We start from the raw sequence: 15137 nt of genomic DNA on the forward strand, positions 1-15137 counted from the left end.
AGTAACACCTGCTAAAATCTCAGAAGACAAAAAAGTGAACAAGATTTCCATGGGTTACCAGAAGGGCTTACATGCCCAGAATAGCAACTAGCCCTTTCCCTACAACCAGCAAAGCCTGAATAAATTATGTTAAATAGTAACAAAATGCAACTTATGAAAATAAATAAATAAAAATTAGAAAATGCACGCCTTTCATCTGCATAGTTTGTACCAGCTGCTGAATTTTAATTTTTATTCTAAAACACCGGACACAGCCATGTCCCCAATTTACAGCTCATGTTTCACTTGCACCAAACTTGAGAAACCTAAGCCCAGGCCTGGCTTGGGCTGCCAGGTTATGCGTGGGGCTGTCAGTCAGAGGCAGAGCACAAGAGGTGACTGCAAGAGGTCCCAAGTCTAGTCCTTGGTGTCTCCAGGGTATGGCTGGGAAAGACTGCTGAAGAACCAGTACAGACAATAATGACAAAAATGGACCAATGGTCCAAATCACGTATGTAAAGATTGTCTTTTCTAAGCCTCTCTCATGAACTGAAGCCACCAAGAGAAACAGGCGATTGGACGTATACTGCAGGCCCAATCCTATCCAACTGCCCAGCACCAATGCAGGTGCAATGCAGCCCTGAGATAAGGGAACAAATGTTCCCTTACCTTCAGGAAGCTTCCATGACTACCCCACCCCCCACCCCAGGATGCATTGGCAAGGCTGCACTGGGGCTGGAAAATTGGGTAGGACTGAGTCCTTCAGCCAGAACCAAAGTTATGCCAGCCACACCAATTCATTCCTGGTAGACTTTTTTCCCCTTGCCAGCTTGTTTGCCGTTATTAGAAGTAGACACGATTCATCTCTTTCATCTGCGGAAGAAATTCCTCACAGTACTGTAACTTAAGCTGACTAGCCAACCACTGTAACTTTTATTTTCCCAACATTCAAATCCCATTATGAGGAAAGGAGGCAATTTGCCAAGATGTGCTGTGTTAGCCACAAAAATTCACCCCACTTGTGAAGAATCATGGGGAGAGCTCCAGCGGCTGGAAAAGTTATGACAACGGAAAGTAAGAAGTTCAAATAGGAACCCTTGCTTTCATAGCAGTCCGTCTTCTAATTCATCATGCACCGTACAGGTCAAACTCTATGATTTTTCAAACCCTCCCAAAAGCAATGTGTTTAAAGTCAGGAAGCAGGAGGCCTGGTCTAGAGGGTTGAGCCTCCATTTGCCTGAAGATAACACCCGAAGGTCGCCAGTTCGAGGCCACCGGCACCGTGCGACCTTGAAGCAGCTGACAAGCTGAGCCCAGTTATTCCATCTGCTCTGAGCGTGGGAGGATGGAGGCCAGAATGTGGGACCAGATCAAGAAAGAAACATCTGAATGTTGTGGTTTCTTGAAAGATAGAAACCTTCTTTCAAATTGTAAAAATCCCTACGGAGATTTAAAAATTGCCTGCCTATGTAAACCGCCTTGAATAAAGTCTAAGGAGAAATCTGAGGACCAAGAAAGGCGGTATAGAAATACCTGTATTATTAATTATTATTATTATTAAAGTCTATATCATACATCAAAGCAGACATTTTTGCAAGGAGACCATTATGTAAGATCTGCATGTAAAATAATTGGCCGTAGAAACTGTTTTCTATGAAGGCTCCACCAAAACAACTGCCTGACTAGGAAGTACTTTGGCAAATCACCAAATTGCGATGGCAACACCAGGCAAACACAGCAACACTTTGCAGCCCATCAGTCACCTCCCAGTGCAATACAAATGCAGGTGGGACCTCAGTATGCATGGGGGGTTCCATTCCAGAAACCCCCACGGATACAAAGATCCACAGATACCAGCGTCCACTTTAAAGGACTATTTTTTAAAAAGCAAAATTGCATTTCCTATCTTTGCATATAGAGCTATTTTTAGCCCTTTAAGACCCACTTCTGGGTCAAGCAGAGGTTCCTTTCTCCTTATAGCACTGCTCCAGAATGCATTTTGTTGCAATGCTAGAAGGAAAAAGGAACCTCCGTGGTACCTGGAAGTGGGTCGTAAAGAGCTAAAAATAGTTCTATCTGCTGGGAAACGGCATGGTTTGACTGTGCAAAGGTAGGAAACATGATTTGGGAGGAGGGCTGCGGGTTAAAGTTTTTTAAAGGCGGACCCCAGTATCCACTGGCATCATGGAGTTAAAATCATGGACACCGGACTTGTGGATACCATGGATACTGTATAACATGTTCTGGTGATTTGCACCAAGATTTCAAAGACATCCTTCCCGCTGCTACAGTGCAGTCTCCCAAATGTGTTTTCATTGCCAGACTTGTTCTGCTTCCTGGCCAGCTCGGGTAGTGTTAAGGAGCAAAGAGCTCTTTCCAGAGCATGCAGGAAATTAAGCCTAAGCTACAGATCTCAGAAGCCTAAGGCAGTTCTGAAATAAAGAGAGGAAAGAGCTTTGAAGGCTACAGTCTTGATCTCCAGACAGGGCCACTGACACTTAGAATAAGGCCTGGACAACATTTTAGCTATAGTGCTGTTAAGATTCTGCTGTGAACATTAAATTGCTGCCTTATTTTATTATTTCATATCGAGCAACAGTATGCATCTTGACATGTAATTTGAATAATAGCTTGTAAGTGCCAGTGATAATGTAAGACATTTAACTGCGGGCCCAAAGTTTATCCAGAAGAAAACATATTATATGTCTTCCTTTTTTCTTTTTTTTTAAAGAGATGATCTGCACACAACTTACGACAAGCCAGACCTTTTCAGAGTTAAATGAACTGGCCGCGGATTCATTTTTAAGGCGCCATCCAAATCTGTTTGGTCACACTTGACTATTTAAAGCTCATTTCAGATACGGTGAATTTCTCTTGAGAATGAGCACAAAGGAAGTGGGCGGGGATGGAAGGCAGGAGGGGACACAGAGAGGCTCCAGCTATACCTCTCCAGCACCTTTTCAGGGTTATCCAAAACACAGATTGAAGCTACAGCTAAATCACTGTTTCCCAAACTTCAGATAAACAGAGAACACATCACCCTGTGTGACCCAAAAATGTTTCCTTGTAGAGCTCAATGAATCTCTCATCTGATTGGTGCTTACATATTTGATGTTTCCAATGCAGAACAACATGTATAAGGGAGGTGATCAGAAACACAGCAGAGGGCTTCAACCTTACTTGAGGACAAAAGGCTAAAGCCTTCCTCAGCCCTGATGCAGATCATTCCCCTGCAGGTGCTATTTATATTATTTTAAAAAATCAAACACACAGGCCCCAATTGAACAACGGATGTACTAGTTAGTTTGGCCCTTACAGTGCAAAAAAACAAGGATTACCCACCCTTAGTGAAACCTCATCCCATATTCCTCTAGGAGTCACTAAACTCAGTGTGTCCTGATTGGACAAGTCACTCTGAAAGCAGGTAATCCATCAGCATCTCTGCATTAGCCATGATCAAATGACTCACTGACTCAGGGAAAACTGTCCCCTCAGCAGAGTCTGATAGGAAAGAGGCATGGCCGGAACAGCAAATCATACAGAGATTCCACAGATAGACTCCTCTGTGGTTGTGGGCTTCGGACTTGCTGGAACTGTTCTTTATTTTACTAATTCCCCACAGCACACTCACATGCTCCAAGACAATTACTGGGCTAAATACTTACTGGCCAACTTCATGGAGAATGGCTTCTGGACAGAGCATAAAACTATATTCCACTCTTCTAGGTTTTTCATCTGAAAAAACAAAGCATCACAATTCACTGCTTTATTTCACCTGATGAGAAGTTGATGCTTGACAACAACATGTTTAATTGGGGGTAATCGCATCCTGCCATTCAGCGGATGCTCTCAGCAATGTTTAAAACGAAATGGCTCGAGAGGTTAAGGGAGGATAGACATACCAGTGAATGACAGATGGGCAGCCCAATATGATTGAAATTTCCCCATTCCAGTGCAGAGGGACCAGCGTGGCTCGTGCTGTATCCTATGGGGGGATTTTGCACTCAGGAGGAAAGGTGATATTTATCCCCTTGTGCCAGGGAAAGCTACAGCAACAGGTTTACTTGGACCTGCTTCTATTAAATCTCTGGCACAAATTCAAGTGGATCCATGCTGGTGGATCTGGCCTGGCATGGGGGATAGGATATGGTATGTGCCAGTACCGCTGATCCCACCCACCTATCCTCCATCCACTCCCTGATCCATTACACCCCTCCCCCTGTCCTTTCCTCACCCCTCCACTTCTCGGCACAGAGCTTACCTGCTCTGGTGCTGGCAAGATGGCACAGGCCTTCCCGCCAACACTGCTAACTTCTGCACTGTCGCAACCTGCTTCATGACACATTTTCAACAACCCGTGCCAGCAGAGCACTCGCTCCACCAGCGCAGAGGCACAGCAAGATTGTGATGTTGGTAAGCAACTGCACAATTCTTGTGCAAGATTTGCATGCCTCTTAAAAAGGACAAGGGCAGCAGGAGACACAGACAGTTGAGCACCATCTGAAAGATTGCCCAAGAAACTCTAAGCGCAGCAATTGTTACCCTGCACATGCCTGATCTTGTCTGATCTCAGAAGCTAAGCAGAGTCAGGCCTGGTTAGTGCTTGGATGGGAGACCACCTGGGACTAGCGGGTGCTGTAGGCTTATACCATGATCTTGGAAGCTAAGCAGGGTCAGGCCTGGTTAGTACTTGGATGGGAGACCGCCTGGGAATAGCAGGTGCTGTAGGCTTATACCATAGTCTTTCAAGACTGAAGGTTGCCAACCAATGCATCATGGAGAGAAACAAAACACACATATGATGAGGATGGACAGGACAAAGCAGATATGGGAAAGAAAAACACGACAACCAGACTAACACTGCACAAGGCATAACCTGGGTATGCTAGAGGGCAGAGAACTAGTTAGCGTTATAAAGAACACTGTGTCACATCTGTGTTTTATACAGCCAAGCATATTGCTGTTATTACTTTAAAAGCACCAAATTTCTAGCCCTCAAAAGTGCAAAGATCAGACTCTAAGACAGGGGTGTTAAACATAAGACCCCAGGACAGATGAGGCCACCAGAAGCAACTTATTCACTTCCTGTTCTAATTGGGCTCTCCCAGCTTGACAACTGGGCTCTCTCATATCTTAAAATTATGAACAAAGTTCGCACATTTTCTCTCCTGTTATTAACAGTGAATGTGCTTCTACGTGAGAACAAAGCGCTTCTTTCTGGCTATCATCTGCTTAATTATGTCACTTCCGGCCCCCAGGAGGCGCTATGAATACCATTCGGCCAGCTGTATGAAATGAGTTTGACACCCCTGCTTTAAGATTTCAGAGAAGCTTAGGCACCTTCAGTGCGGCCTCTTCACCTGCAACAGGTGAAATCGAACAGTGTCTCATTTTGACTCTGGTCCTGGTGGACGATCCGCGACGAGTGATATAACAACAGTGCCCCCAGGGTGCAGCATTCTTTATTGGTGTGGCAAGCTGAGCAAATGCACCACCTCCCTGCCCTTAGGAGCTAGCCATGTCAACCTATGATGAATTAATTGTGCACATTCACTGCTGTGTGCAGGTTACTCTGAGGGTCAGCGTCTTGGGCACTCTTAAAGTCGAACTATATGTGGTATGAAATACATCACCGTACTTTGATTTTATTTTTTTTTAACAGCACCAGGGAGAATACAATCCCGATCAGGACCACTACACAGAGGAATTAACCCTTTTCCCCATACCACAGGCACACTGAAGCTGCGCAGGACAGCTGCTCTAAGATTTCAGGGGTGCTCAGACACCTTCAGCATGGCCTCAACCAGCAATAGGTGGATGCACAAATCAAGCAGTGTCTCATCCTGTCTCCGGCAGCTGGCAGAGTGGAATCCAACTCTCTCCTCCTCCCCCCCCCCCAAAAAAAAGAACTGCTAAATGATACAATTAGCAGTTTTCCATCCATGACAAATTGCGGTATCCAAGAATGATTTATGTTAGAACTGCAGTGGGGGTGGGGGAATTCCTACATGCCGCTGTCCCAATCCAAGTCACATATACACACACCCTACAGTTATTTTTAAAAAGGGAAGAACTCCAATGACACATTTAGCATCAAGTGGTCTCCTCAACTTTTTTTAAAACCACGGTGGCAATGTTCAGATGCGGCACGCTTAAGCAAGAGCAGCTGGTATCATGACTGATCCCTCCAGTGCAGGAACAAGAAAATGACCACTGGCACCACTTGTGAAAATGTATTATAAACAAAACTTCACATCTATTCCCCTCTTGCAAGCATTCAAAGTGCTTTATATACATTATCTTGCTGCAATCTTTACAACAGCCCTGTAAAACAGGTCAGTCTATTTGTCACTTTTATATCCTGTCCTTCTTTGACTGTGGAAACGAGGCTGACATACGTGGGGCTCTATGCACTGCCCAAACCAAAGCTTCATCAACGCTGCTACATGTCATGCCATCAGACCATGTACTGACCAGTGGGAAAACAGCAAGCAAGAAGTGCTATTTGACTAAGGTTACCTAGGCAAAGCAGGATTTGAACCAGGAATTCATAGCTCAGCCCAATCCTATGCATGTCTACTCAAAAGTAAGTCCCACTGTATTCAATGGGGCCTACTCCCAGGAAAGTACGGATAGAATTGAAGTCTGATCAGCCTCTTAGCCAACATAGTATACTACACCAGCTTTATTACTGTTAATAAATTATAATAATTAGAAATAGCAGTCATTGCTATGACTTCTACTTATTATTCTAGAGCATATACAATAAGCAGACACTGTACATACATTCAAATGAAGACACACGCTTGCCCTCAAACTTACAGTTTAAAAAACTAGACATAAAGGGCAGAGATGTGAAGACATTGGGAAGGAATAATGGTTGGACATTCTAGCTTCAGAGTTCAGTTTGTAGGAGACATCTAAATCCAACTGGATTCTAAATTTAAACTGGATATTTAAATCCAACTGGACCCCAGCATAGCTCATCTTCTCTTGCTGGTCTTCATGGGAAGAAAGCGGGGCAACCTTCCATCAGCCCACAGTCCTCTGAGAGGCAGTAAGGACTGGGCAGGAGGTTTGGTCTAGGGGGTTGAGCTTCCATTTGCCTGAAGATAACATCCGAAGGTCGCCAGTTCAAGGCCACCGGCACTGTGCGACCTTGAAGCAGCTGACAAGCTGAGTCAAGTTATTCCATCTGCTCTGAGCGTGGGAGGATGGAGGCCAGAATGTGCGGCCAGATCAAGAAAGAAACATCTGATTGTTGTGGTTTCTTGAAAGATAGAACCTTTCAAATTGTAAAAATCCCTACGGGGATTTAAATTGCCTGCCTATGTAAAACGCCTTGAATAAAGTCCGAGGAGAAATCTGAGGACATAGAAGGGCGGTACAGAAATACCTGTAGTATTATTATTATTATTAGAGGATCCTTCACATACAAGGAAAATGCTCTCAATATCTACTAGATCAAAATGATTCTCGGGCAACTTAAACACAGTATGAAAATTTCTGGTTCTACAGAACCCTACAGTTCAGGTCAATTTTGCTAAGGGAGTATAAAACGGGTCTCGCTGGGCCCGCAAAAGATGAACAGTTCCTCCTGCGCGCAGTACATTTTGCACCAACTGCTAGTTCCAGACCTGCTGCTAGCAGTAACAGAGTGGGTTAGTGTAGGTCCATATGCTTTTGTCTTAAATGCCCTCATTTTAGGGGGAGGGAAGGTTGGTCTTCTGCTGTTTTCTTTGGCAGGTTTCCTTCCCACCACTTGGCAATAATTCTTTCTCAAAATGTGAAAAGGAGGGTGGGGTGGCATGAGGGGGGGGGGGAAAGCCAGCCAAATCCAATACTTCATTGAAAAAAAGGAAAAAGCTACCACAAACACAAAATCTGAAGAATAAAAAGAATCTAAACTGTCAGGCCAATTGTCCACTGAGCACTAAGCTCCATCATCCTGAAACACTGTTCAACCTCCACTATTTCAGGCTGTACTCCTATACACATCGATCTGGGAGTTAGCCCCATTGAACACAGTGAAACTTACTTCCAAGTAAATATGCATAGGGTTGTGCTGTTAGAGTCTGATTTCCCAAAGTGCGTACACTTTTCCCTGCTCTAACCCTTGTGTGGATACGAAGGGCAGGGACGGGGTAGAAGAAGTTGTTGATGCTGTGTTGGTATTGTTAAGAATACAGGTTGGCCTCAGCATCCAGGGGGGATCAGTTCCCACCCCCCACCCCCACCCCCCACAGATACAAGCATTTGATTGAGCCAACAGATCTCTAAAGATGCATGGAATGCCAGCCTTAAAATTCCAATCCACTACACGTAATCACCTTAAATGTGCCCTGACTCCATTTTTCCATACTGAAAAGCAGCCTTAGGAGAAAGGAATGTAGAGCACAGAAGCAACAAAGGTAAGAGAGTGGGTGCTTACTCCTTCTCATGCTTCTCTGCCACTAATCACCCACAACATTGCTGAATGGTACATTTGCACAGGTTACCAGATGCATGACAATTGGTGATGGGGACAAAAGTGAGAGTCTTTGACTTCACAATTCAGTTCTGCATGCCTTCCATGGATACTCACCAATTCTGGTTCCATTTATAAGGTACGTGCACAAGACATTTTCTTGTATCCTTCCCAAGGTGAAGCCTCTTCCATGTAGAACAACTTGAAATTCCTCTGAAAGCACACAGGCAGATCATTTATAGTTTAACAAAGAAATCAGATACATTAAATCAGTGTAATGCAAGAACTTCATCACAACTTTGCCTGGATATATTCAAGAGGTATAGGCACTCGTGTTTTATATTAAATGCCAGGAACTCAGTGAATATTGACATTTATGGTTAATTCCTGGGATATAACAAATTCACTAATAAATGTTAGAAAATGCTCACTAACTGGTCAACTACCTAGAAGAAAAAAAATAAACAAGAGAGGTTGACTGATACATCCCAAGAGAAACCAAGTAGCTTTGGTAAATGAACTAATTTCATCTCAATTTACATGTTGATAAACAGCCAAGAAAAAACATCATAGCAATATTTTCTGACAGTTATCACTAAAACTCACGAACAACCTGGTGTATTTTCCAATGACTATTTCATTTTCATCAGCCAGCACTTGTAAAGGACAATTTAGCAAGGTTTATTGAGAAGTTTCCAAAAGGTGTCTTGTGACGACCCTTTCCAAAAGTTATCTTGTGACAACTTGTGAAAGCCTCTTACACATAACCCAGAACTCCATGGAAAAAGGGCGGATTAGGTATGATAAATTATAAATAATTCCCTTAGCCCTTCGGTTCTCAAACTCTCAGGGAGTTTGAGGACTACAGTAGGTCATTGCGGGGGAATGGGGAAGGCAGCGACGTAATCCCCATAACATCTCAAGGATCAAGTTTCTCAAAAAAAATAATAAAAATTGATCCAATTTCACCTTCATTCCCACTGTTTAACAGTAAATGTAGGCATTTTCCAAGACAAGCTAGAAAGCATTCAGAATTACAAAGAAATGAATTGTTTTAAGACATTTTCCTGCACATAGTGGTTTGGATCCAGCAGTGCCCTAATACAAATAGAAGAGGCTTCCACTCATAAGTAAATCAAAGTTCAAGTAAATCAATGCCAAGTCCTAGCTCAGCCTGGGTAGCCCTGAGAAAGTCACTATCATTTAACACAGCCTATATGAAAGAGTTGTGGCGAGGATAAAATCAGACAGCCTCTTATACGTAACCTTGAACTCCCTGGAAACAGAGTGGGTTAAGTACGATATATTATAAATAATCCCCTGAGGCTGCTATCTTATACACACTTTCCTGGGAGTAAGTAACACAATGGGACGTACTTCTGAATAGACATGCATAGAATTGTGCTTTTAGAGAACTACAATTTGCCTTCAGTTTCTTTGAGGGGACCCACTACTGTTTAAATTTATAATGCAGACTTTGGCAAACCGAAGAAGGAAGGGAAGCACCTTTAATTCACATCTTCCCACTCAGCATATGGAATTCTGAGATACACATTGAGCCCCAAGGAAGAAACAGCCATACAGCGCACTGTCAAGATCTGCACATTGCTCCCCAGTCCCAGCAACTCACCTCCTACACAAACACTTGAGGGCTCCAGTCTTAAGATCTCTGTGCACGACTGCTTCAGTATCTGTTTGGGGAAGTGTTAAAGACATTAAAAAATGTTCCAGGTTTTGTCAAAACAAACAGAGCAATTTCACTTATTCACAAGGCAGTATATGATGTGCGCCTGTTGTTGATTATCAGCCCGGCAAACATCGATAAAACAGCAATAAAACATCAGCCTGGGCAGAGGCGGTAGAGAAGCCTGGCAAACAGAATAACAGTCCTTACCATGGGGTCAGAAAGTTGAGAAATCTACCCAGATTTTAAACGGTTTCCCTTAGATGAACTTTTCAAGTGTGTTTCCTGTGTCTCCCATGATCCAGAATGAGACATCAAGTGTGTTTCCTATGTCTCCCGTTATCCAAATGTGGCTCAGTAAACATCTTGGAATCAGATCTCTGAAGTCAGCAGAGAAAATCCAGGTGGAAACTGATGATCATCCATGGTTTTTAATCTCAGATTTCTACTTCCATGGCAAAATGTGTACTGGATTGTAGGAGGCAGACATTATTACTGAGGGCCCAATCCCTGAGATCCAGCACCAGTGCTGGGTGACCCAAACATGCCATAAGGCAGGTCCGTGGCACCTGGGGAAGAAGGGCTGTCAGCACCAGTCAGCACTAGACCTCAGCACTGAGTAGAGACACTAGGGGAGTACTTGGAGGTAAGTCTCACCACCTGGTGGCGGTGCAGGTTTTGAGGGCAAGATAAGGTGTCCCAGGGTGGGATTGCCCAGGAGTGGGTGGGACTAGTGGAGCCTTGCTCCACTAGATTCTATCCTTCATGTTGGGCTGCAACATCTGCGCCAGCACAGACTAGAGTAGCCCCACTGCAGGTCCTGCACCCTTACTCAAGGGAAGGAACGAGTGTCCCCTTTCCCCGAGGGGACCTCCAGTGGCTTCCTGTCCGCTGGATACAGCGGTCTCCATTTTGGTGCCACTGTTCCTCCAGACATAAGAAGCTCAGGACTGGGCTGTGATTTCTTTATTTGCTCCATTTAAATTGGGACTGGACACTTTACACTGTTATCCCACAACTTGCTGCCTCATGTTACAATTCTGTTGGTTTTACATTAAAATGAATTTATTTATTATGCTTTTGGGCTACAATGTTTAACTGATTAATTGGTTGGATTAACAGATAAAATGTACCTCTAATTAACCAGGCAGCAGATTTTTTTTTTAATTAATATATAACTTATAAAAACTGCAGATAACAAAAGCACTTTCTGAAAAGAAGCGTTCCACCTTCATGCACATTTTATGCAGCAACTGTTACCCTGCACATGCTTGATCTCAGAAGCTAAGCAGGGTCAGGCCTGGTTAGTACTTGGATGGGAGACCGCCTGGGAATACCAGGTGCTGTAGGCTTATACCATAGTCTTTCGAGACTGAAGGTTGCCAACCAGCCTTCATGCTCTCTCACAGAAAGAATGCCTTGTTTATGCCTCAGCAATGCACCTTCTAAAAACTGAAGGATGCTTCTTGTTTCATTATTCTTGCTTGTATTCACATGCACATTAAAATGATTAACCAAGTTATTAATCAAATAAAACTCATTATGATTAATGACAGGCAACCCAATCCTAAAGCCAGCAACTCCGCCGGGTGCAGCAATGCCAAAGTGGGTACCACTGAATCCAGCAGACCCCTTTCCCAGAGAAAGCCCCAAGCCCCGCAATAGGACTTCTCAAGTCTGCACCGACTATTTTGCTGGAGCAGACGAGAGACTTTGTGCCGGGTCTTCTAGCCTGACATGGAGTTCAGGATCCGGTGCAGCAGAGCTCTGCCAGCTCCACCCTCCTCCTGCCCTGGTTCCTTCCCCCATCCCATTCTGCCCACTCCCTGCCTCCCGCCATTCCAATACTACTTACCACCCAGCACCAGACGCCCCTCCTTTCTGGTTGCTGCAAGCATGCCTTACGGCACATTTGCAACACCCAGCGCTGGCACTCTGCACCAGTGCTGTAACTTTTTAGGATTGGGCCCTAATACTTATTTACTCAGGGGACAGTCTAGATTTCCTGGATTGTAAGCAACTGTTACCCTGCAGGTGCCTGATCTCATCTGATCTTGGAAGCTAAGCAGGGTCAGGCCTGGTTAGTACTTGGATGGGAGACCACCAAGGAATACCAGCTGCTGTAGGCTTATACCATAGTCTTTCGAGACTGAAGGTTGCCAACCAAACCAAGCTACCTTGGATAGCTTTAGGTTAAGGTAGAAGATTAGGTATGGATGCTTAAAAAGAATTTATCGGTCACTAGTCCATGGGGCAGAAAGTGCCTTGTTGCCTTCTATCTTGCTGAGGCTGCATAGAGCAAGAGATGATAATTTATATAATGATATTTATATCATTATATAAATTAGAACAATAATCTGTCAGAAAGATGGAGGGAAACAAGACAATTTCTACCCCATATCTGACATTCTCATAGATTCTTTTTTTCCAGAAAAGGGGAGGAGAATTCATAGGTGTGGGGAATTCATAATCAGTTAACCTAGGATGTACATACATACATGAACATGCTTTTTATTTTCAAATTGGATGGATTTACCTAAGAGTAGTTTCCCAGGCACACACTAGCCTACAGTGCTATATAGCTACCTATCCTTGTTGATAAAATGAACGTACAGGGGAAAACAAGTTAGAGTCAACCACGAAGACGTTCCTAGGGGGAACGTTTCACAATACAAGCACTTAAAAATTCCATGTCTAGGACTTTTCTTGCCGATAATTCCTGTTGCAACAATGGGAAGCTAGGTATAAACCCAAATGACAACTTCTCTCTGTATGCTAGTGCCTTTCAAAACACATGCGTCCTTGAAGACGTATGAATGTCGCAAAGCAAGAGTTAGCTGAGGTTTGTGGCTTTTCAAAAACATTCTTACACAAGTCCTACTGCCAGCTATCTTTAATCTGTTTGCACAATCTAGTGAGCAGTGTCTGTGAGGTGGCAAGATCCAGTTGATAAGAAGCTGAATTTGCATCAAGATGGAGAAGCAGAAGGAATGGCTTTATAATGCTATGTCTCAGTTGCACTCCTGCAGTGGTCTTAAGGAAGTCACACCTCCCAGTCTAGTTTCCCATCTGTAGAAATGGAGATTTGCAGAGACTAGCCTTGCAGCAGCATTTCTCAAACTAAGGGTTGGGACCCACTAGGTAGGTTGCAAGCCTATTTCAAGTGGGTTGCAAAGCGCCTAGCTCAGTTCCTTGAAAATACAGAACTGAAATTACAGGGTATAAACTTGCTGGGCAGGGCAGGTTAACAGTGGGAAACAGACATGGTGCTTTGCCCTGAATAGTTGGGAAGATGGAAAGGAGGGAAGGCTGTGTGGTTGGAGAAGGAACCAAGACTGCATTCTGCTTTGACTTCCAAGCTGGTGTGTTTGAATTCTGTGCTATGCCAAATAACAGCACGAGCATGTTGTGTAATGGAAACTGGCTGATTGCGGCATAGGTTTGAAGACCAAATTGATGATGTCACTTCCAGCCATGCGATAACTTCCAGGATAATGACATCATTCCTGATGGTTCCCAACAGATTGTCATTCTCAAAAGTGGCTCTGAGTGCTAAAAAGTTTGAGAACCACTACCTTAGAGGACTGCTGCAAAGACAAACACAATAAAGACTGCAAGGAACTCTGCCAATTAAAAATGCAAACCGTTAGCATACCACACTTGTGGCAGTGAAGCTCCCAACACAGGATCATTGAACTGATGTGATGTTATGGAAAGTTCAAGAATGATTCCACAGCTCAGTGGACAAAGCTGACAGCTAACGAAATGTTAGCATCTTCTCTGAGAAGGGACATCGGCCAGTTTGACTGAGATTAGAACCATACACAAGCCCTATCCAAGAAGAAGTTGTATAGGAAGAGCTGAGAACTACGAACAATCCCAGGAGATAGGACACACTGGGGGTTAAACTACGCTACATAACGTGCCCCTACCGCAGCTCTGATCCTGATTATGTGCCACCCTCCACCTGTACTCCCACACCCACCTTAGTTTTACTGGGGAAAACCCTTCAACTGAAAGCTGATGGAAGTATTTTTCCCAGTAAAAATCATGCATGCAAGGAACGGGATGCTATCAGGATCAAAACTGTGGCGGGGGCAACATACTTAAGACCCCCTACCCATGGTTTTGCCATACTTCATGCCCCCTGCTCACACAGTATTTATAAAGAAATTAAAATCCATCCATCCACATTACACTTTTAGCATAACTTGCAATCTGGGCCTTGGGACAGAGAGGCAGGGATGCTGAAAGTAAAGAAGCAGAGTAAACATGAAACTCAGGAAAGATAAGACAGAACAAAGAGCTCTGAAAGCTGCACAGGGAAAAAGAATGCATTTTTACATGTTACATTTTCAGTGCCTATAGATGCTGGGAAGCCGATACTATAGATGCTTTAGGAAGCGGCCCTGGCCTCTTAGTGCTGAGGAGGAAGATGCTTACACAAGTCTGTTTTTAGGAAGTCAGGAACCTCCTGAGTCATTGGCAAGGTTGTTCACAAGCCTACCACACAGACGCAATGTTAAAAGAATTACTATATAAAGCCAACGCAGGACAGTAAAGCAATCCCACAACTGACCATAAATCTAAACATGACAGTAAACTTCCTTGAGATCACAGTGGAGAAAGGCTGGAAAAAATGATGTCATTTCTTATATTTCCTGGGCATTTTGCCAAATATAGGGCCATTTTTGCCTTTAATCTAGTAACTCTATTTTCTGAAGTGCAAGTGCTTTATGTCTGGATCCTGTCCTTCCCCCACTGATGAAGCTGTGCCACAGAGCATGCACTTCATCTTGTGGGCGGGGGGTAGTCCAGGAGGTCACTTCCAGGTAAGGGAACATTTGTTCCATTGTCGAGGGGCAAGCCTCTAGTACCAGAAGGGGTCTACCCAAACTGGTGCCAACAAAATCACTGGCGCAAATCCAAGTGGACCTGGGAAGATGGATCAAGACCCAGAAGGGGGATGGGATATCAGCAGCGCCACTGTCACTGACACCGTCCCTT

The 15137-nt window shown here is 44.1% G+C and overlaps 1 protein-coding gene across 1 annotated transcript in view; it reads right to left on the reverse strand.

The window, feature by feature from the left end:
* Nucleotides 1–15137, reverse strand: part of ANTXR2 (ANTXR cell adhesion molecule 2) — a 147271-nt gene that overhangs the window by 88562 nt on the left and 43572 nt on the right. Inside the window, exons 8-10 of the mRNA XM_066632532.1 lie at nt 10077–10137; nt 8564–8659; nt 3645–3714 (exon numbers count right to left, since the gene is read on the reverse strand). Of these exons, the coding sequence (XP_066488629.1) occupies nt 3645–3714; nt 8564–8659; nt 10077–10137 (227 nt within the window). The remainder of the gene's footprint in view (nt 1–3644; nt 3715–8563; nt 8660–10076; nt 10138–15137) is intronic.

The sequence above is a fragment of the Tiliqua scincoides genome, chromosome 6 (genome assembly GCF_035046505.1).
Source record: "Tiliqua scincoides isolate rTilSci1 chromosome 6, rTilSci1.hap2, whole genome shotgun sequence".
Lineage (NCBI taxonomy): Eukaryota > Metazoa > Chordata > Lepidosauria > Squamata > Scincidae > Tiliqua > Tiliqua scincoides.